The sequence below is a fragment of the Oryzias latipes genome, chromosome 15, assembly GCF_053564925.1.
Source record: "Oryzias latipes strain Hd-rR chromosome 15, Olatipes_Hd-rR_3.1".
In the NCBI taxonomy this organism is placed as follows: Eukaryota; Metazoa; Chordata; class Actinopteri; order Beloniformes; family Adrianichthyidae; genus Oryzias; species Oryzias latipes.
Window position 1 is genome coordinate 17,608,116 of NC_136251.1, and position 6,000 is coordinate 17,614,115.

General features: G+C 37.4%; 1 protein-coding gene across 11 annotated transcripts in view; it reads right to left on the minus strand.

Annotated features, from left to right (window-relative positions):
- Window positions 1-3,521, minus strand: part of LOC105355772 (uncharacterized) — a 155,137-nt gene extending 151,616 nt beyond the window's left edge. For all 11 annotated transcript variants that reach the window (XR_013647947.1, XM_078932437.1, XM_078932436.1 and 8 more), the window contains exon 1: window positions 3,283-3,521. Coding sequence is in view for 2 of the 11 variants with exons in the window: in XM_078932442.1 (XP_078788568.1) it covers window positions 3,283-3,289 (7 nt within the window). In the remaining 9 variants the exon portion in view is untranslated. The remainder of the gene's footprint in view (window positions 1-3,282) is intronic.
- Between the last annotated feature and the right edge of the window lie 2,479 nt (window positions 3,522-6,000).

Sequence of the window (6,000 nt, forward strand, 5' to 3'; positions counted from 1 at the left end):
TCCTTTGCTGGCTAATCAATATACTAAGGAAGTTTGCTGGCACATATTGCAACAAAATCCTTTATTTGAGACAAAGTCTCCCTCCGAAGCTGTCTCCTGATTTGTTCTTCTAAATTTTTCCCCATGAAGTCTGAAGCTCGAGTTGAAATGTATTCTAAACGTGGAACTCCAAAAATGTCAGCTAGACTCTGTCTTAGAAAACAAAAACAAAAAAACTAGCATTGAAACTGGAGATGTACAAAGAAAAGCAATCCCATTTGACTTTTTTCATGTAGTTGTTCCAATCAGACCCGCTCAAAACATATAAAATTATTGATCTGGTCATTCAGTCTTTATGCAAAATTAAAACTAAATGGTCTCCTCTAGAAATCACCGAGTTCAAACATGGAGGTATAGTTTAATGAAATCTTTGAATGGGATAATTCAGGTCCTTTCATCCCTGCTAGATATTCCCGGGTCAATTAGAGGTGAGATCACTAGAGTCAGTATTTTCGGAACAGCAGTAACTCAGTCAGGAAGCAGGAAACCATGTAAAGCCACAGAGCAGAGTAAACGACTGCTGAGGTGCATACATGTCACCAATGATCTTCTGATTTAAGAACTGAAGAGTTCTGAGCTTCCACTGCCAATATTGTAAACTCAAAAACTGTGCGGTGGGAGCTTCATGGTATGGGATTAAAAGCCTAAGATTTCTGTGTAATCTTTACACTATTTTTTTAAATATTCCTGTCAGAAGTCTGGATTTTACAAAAGTGTTGGCAACAGTGAAGTTTAATAAAGAAGGGAAGTGTGTGTGTGTACGTGAGTGTGTGTGTGGGGGGGGGAGGGCTTCCTTACTTCCAGTAAAGGGAAATCTCAGTTTGTCCTCCCTTTGTGCCATGATTCTGTACTTTAATATAAAAAGGAAGGCCTTTTCTTTTTGAAAATGACTAGTCGGAAGAGTTCAGAGGAACTTTGGGAAACTTCTGAAATATTGCAGAAACTCTTTCAGCTAAAAGAGGAAGCTGTCACTGCTGCAAAGTGAGACCAGTGTTAGCATGGACTTGTTAGAATAAAGGTCAGGCTTCCCTGCATTTTGACCATAGACTACTGAAAAGAATGTTTTAAAGTGTCCAATGTAATAGACATACAGTATATTAAAGCCACAAACTTAAATCAATGCAAATGTTCTTAAAAAGGTTGGAAAAGTAGTTGGTTGTGTTTTCAAATTGAAAGTTTTTGCACAGTGCATGTTTTATATAGTCTAAATGTTCAACTTTTTATTAAAGCATGGTGCCCTCTCTGGATTACAAGCAGCTAAAGAAGGATAACTACATTACTTTTAAGGTACCTTCATTAGATTTTTGACTTGCAAAAGGTGTCTAGGTCACAGCTTGTCTCGGACTTTACATATTTGTTCACCTTAAGTGAAAACTAGGAGAAAACAGGAACATTTTGGGATAAACTTTCCCTTTTTTAAACTTTATAAAAGAATGTTACCCTTTAGGAGAATTTTATTTAGAGGAAGCGTTGACAAAGAGAGAACTAAAAACTTAAGAGAGGATTGGATATCCCTTTAGAACATTGGCCTTGGTAGGGGAGAACATTCTCTGCATGCCTTTCTGGTTTCATGGTTGCTTAGTTTGCATTTTTGGATGAGGTTCTAATTTCCTCTTACATCCATATCATATATGCATGTGTGTGTGAGCTAGTGTGTGTGCACGTGTGCTGTGCCTGACTTTTGATTTTGATACGGTTCCTGTCTGAATTTATCAGTGTAACTACTTGTTATTTCAAACAAGTAGTGGGAAAGCACTACTTGTTATTTCAAAGCATCTAGTTTGGCCTCTGTGAATGCAAAGTCTCAAGAGGAAGTTAGTGCTGCACACGTCACACGGCAACCCAGTGAGGAAATGCACAAGCATAAAACATGACAACCCCATAAAAATTTCAAAAAAAAATCTCAAATGCTGAAACATTTCCTTCGGTCTGTCCCTCAAACTTTCACACAACTAGACTCGTTTTCACATTCATACACTCATTTTTACTCTCTCTGCTTCTCGCTCAATCATTAGCACATATATGGGTTGACAGCTTTGCACATCTCAGAGTTTGGCCACATGAATGAAGAAAGCAGAGACCGGGAATCCCAAAGCAACTCATAATGAAACTCACAAACAGTGCAATGCCACACACAGTTGATTTTCACTTATAATCACACTTGACAAAAGATAAGAGGTTATAAAAAAATACTTGCTCTAGATCAAAACAATATAAAGATATCAGTGACAATATCATATGGTGTCTCTGGAAAGCTTTTTTGTGTTTTTTTTTTTTTTGTGCACCATAGAGAGCTATATCTTTCTTTAGAATACTAAAACAAGAAGAAATGCTTCATTCTTAGGAGTAAAGAGGATTAAAGTTGCTAGACTGTTAATGAATTCATGCAGGGCTGAAACCAGCTTAAACCAAAATAGAAACCAAAATCTAAAATCAGCAAATGACTCACCTGAACTTCAGTTTGTTTTAGGTTTTTATTGGTGCATTTTTAAAGTGTATCCACAAATCTGAAATATATCCTAAAAAGCTTAGGCTACTGTTAGCACGGATTCTTTTAAGTCCCAAATACTAAAAATTTTGGTGGGAAACTGACAGAACAAACACTCGTTTTTCCGATAGTCATGAACGCAGCAGTGGCTTCAATTCCCCGAGCTCCCCCCCCACCCCACCCCACCCCCGGCAGTGCGCCTTGATACTTAGAAGCGCGCTCTGCGATTTGGTTAACCTTTTTTTCCCAGGAGGTGACGCTCGCAAATCAAACTTGACACGTTGAAAAATACATAAAAGAATTTCAGACTATTTACAAGAACGTTTGTTGTAATTTGATAATAATTAGATTGTGCAATGATGCTACAGTAAACGGAGAACAAATGTGCAAATAAACTAATTTTCATTCAGTAATTTAAAAGAAAACTAAGAAGAAGCCCAAATGAATCTACATATAATCCTGTGCTTCCTTTCACCTTTGTACAACCCGCCTTTTACGCATGAGTGCGCGCTGATCGGCCCACAAACTCATCTGAAGCTCAAAAACTAAAGTAAGTGCTTTTCTCATTACTATCAAGCAGTGAGTAAGAAAAGCACCGAAACACTGCTGCAAACATTTTCTTTAAGTGAATGCACTTTCATCAAAGTCACAGGCTGCTTCCTCATTTAGACTTTGAAGGGAGCGCACAGCTGTGAAGTGGAAAACCTATCAGACATTTCAGCGTTTAATTCATAGAGTCAAACTGTCACACTTACCCCACATCACTGGCAGTCAGACTGGTGGGCACAAAGTCTTTTTTTAATTAACTCGTGTCATGTTTGCGCGCATTTGCGCCAACACGATTTTGACACATTTTCCTGTAGAAAGTTTTGCAGCGCGTTAACATCCCGGGCATTCTGGAGACCGTGTGTGCGCACTGATCCAGCTTTGCACCAACTTTCTTCACTAAAACACTCATGACTATGTAGCTCAAACATCCACTCTGGGCTGGCCTGGAGACTTGCAGAGTAATACATTTTTGTATTTTGGCACACCCACCTTTCTTAGTCCTCCTCCCTCTGCTGCACCAGAGGAAGCTTCGTCATGAATGGAATTCACCCGTTGACAAATATCACACACTGTCAAGTCGGACTTACTTTTTCTACTGCACAATAAAACTACAAAAAGCCAGCTTTGACTGGCTTTTTATACAATTGGGAGATAGAATATGTTTCTCATGTTGAAATTTCTAAACTTAATATAAAAGTGTGGTTCATTTAACCCAGCATGTAACATAAGAAAACCTTGTAAGATCATTTTAATTCATTCTATCAAATAAGGGTGCAAAAAAGGTGGTATTTTGATTAAAGTTTATGGTAATTTTCAATAAGATTTTTTGTTGAGGTTCTAATGTCCTCATCACATGATAAAACATTTTCTACCTTACAGTCTTGTGAAATATTTTGGTCAGATATGGTTTAGAATAAAAAAATACGCCCAAAGAAGCGTGTCGACATCTGCACAAAAAGTTTTTGATGGCCGCATAAAACCACTTTTCCAGTTTGAATAAAAGCCTCCACTTCCTGTTCATAGGGTGGACATTGCTGTCATCAGAAGAGCAGCACTAATGTCATCAATGCATGCAGACTTCTGAGTCTAGACTTTCACTGGCTCTCCTACTGAGCCATGTGCTTGTGAGGTGGTTTAGTTTCCCTTATACAGTATGGTAGTCTATGCACTCTGAAGTACGATAAACCACACATAAAAGCTTTCGGTTGGGTTGGCCTATTCTTAGAGTAAACCTGTTTTTTGGCCTAGTTTGATACACATTGAGATCATTTGCATCTCCAGGAAGCTTATTATCACAATCCTACCACTTTTGCTTTGAAAATATAACCAATTTTAATACAGCATTTTTGCCAAAGTGAATGCTATCTTCCCATATATGATAGGTGGGTGGGACCTTCAAGTTTATTCATTTAAAATTTAACTTTCACTTTACCATTATCACAGCTTCACCGACTACTCGCAATGAGATTTCTCAATTAGAAATACATTTTATTTAAAATTTTAGGAGAAATTGAAGAAAAAAAATCACCAGATGTCATACAAATTATAGTAAGTCAAGTTTACTAATGGAAGCCATGCTGTGCAGTGCAGTGTGCAAGCACACATCTAAAGAGGTTCTGCATGAAATAAGAGGGAAATGCATCACATTTTCATGAACAGAAAGGAAGTAAAAGCAGAAGTCAGAGCACAAGCTGGGGTGACTTCCCTGTCGCTCGTTTTCATTTAGGTTCTTATGCCTTGCTCAAGAGCAGACAGATTATTAATAGCTGTGAGCAGATTGCCTGTTTAAGTGTTTAGGGCAGGTGGCTTCCTCTGTAACCAGTTGCTTTAGTTCAATTGAAATTCTAGTTTTCCCAAAAAGAAACACCTTTGAATAAACATACCTGAATGAACGAATAAATGATTATCTAGTTTCCACTTAGAAGCTCCAGTGTTGAAATGCTGAAGAGACAGCAGATGTGATGCAACCGCTGGCTCTGCAGAATAAACATACTGGTTATACAAGAGGGAAGTACAGATGTGGTGACATGTCAGGAAGTCCCTCTATAGACGATGATTTAATTTAAAAAAAAAAAAAAAAACTCACAGGGGACTCCCGCTCAAAAAATGTAAGCATTTAGAGGTTTTTTACTGTGAAATAAATCTGTTTTCCTAAAACAGACTAAAAGTTCACTAGCAGAAAGGGTAGTAATATTTTATTTCAAAAGGGGAGAGCAAAAACTGTTTTTTAAAGCTGAGTTTGTGCTAAATCATTATAAAAATTAAAATGAAAAGGAAAAAAAGTCAAATGGAGACATCTTGTAGAAATTCCCTTTAAGTCCTTCAATTTAATTAATTCAAGCAGACCAAAAAGAAATGTAACAGGAACACGCCATTTAGGAGGTGGAATCAAAATGTAAAAACCTATCTCCTGAAGATTTTTACACACGAGTGACCATTGGCCAAACCAAAGGATATTCAACCAAAACTGAGCAAAAAACAGACAAAAGTAAAATTGACCAGTGACAGTACTGACCTAAGTGTGAAACGGAACAGACTAAAAAAATTGTAGAAAAAGATAAGTTAGGTTTCTGTTGATTAAAGTGTAGCGTGAAAAAAATTTCAACAGGAAACAATACATTAAATCTACTTCCTGTTAGGCCAGGAAGTGTTGTGTTAGTGTCCCATTGCCTTTAAAGACCCACTCCAATGAAAATTATGTTTTGGGGTGTTATCAATGTAGCATTTCTGAGTATTTCTCTATTAACAGTTTTGTGAATCAGGAGCAGATGAATAAATGTTGTTTGAAAAATATTGTAATTGTTACATACAAACTACAATGGCTAGGCCACAAGCTCCCTGCTACGCTCCATTCTGATGCATCCACTTGCAGCCACATAAATCAATATGTCTTTCTAGTCCAAGCTGGAATCTGGCTCCACATT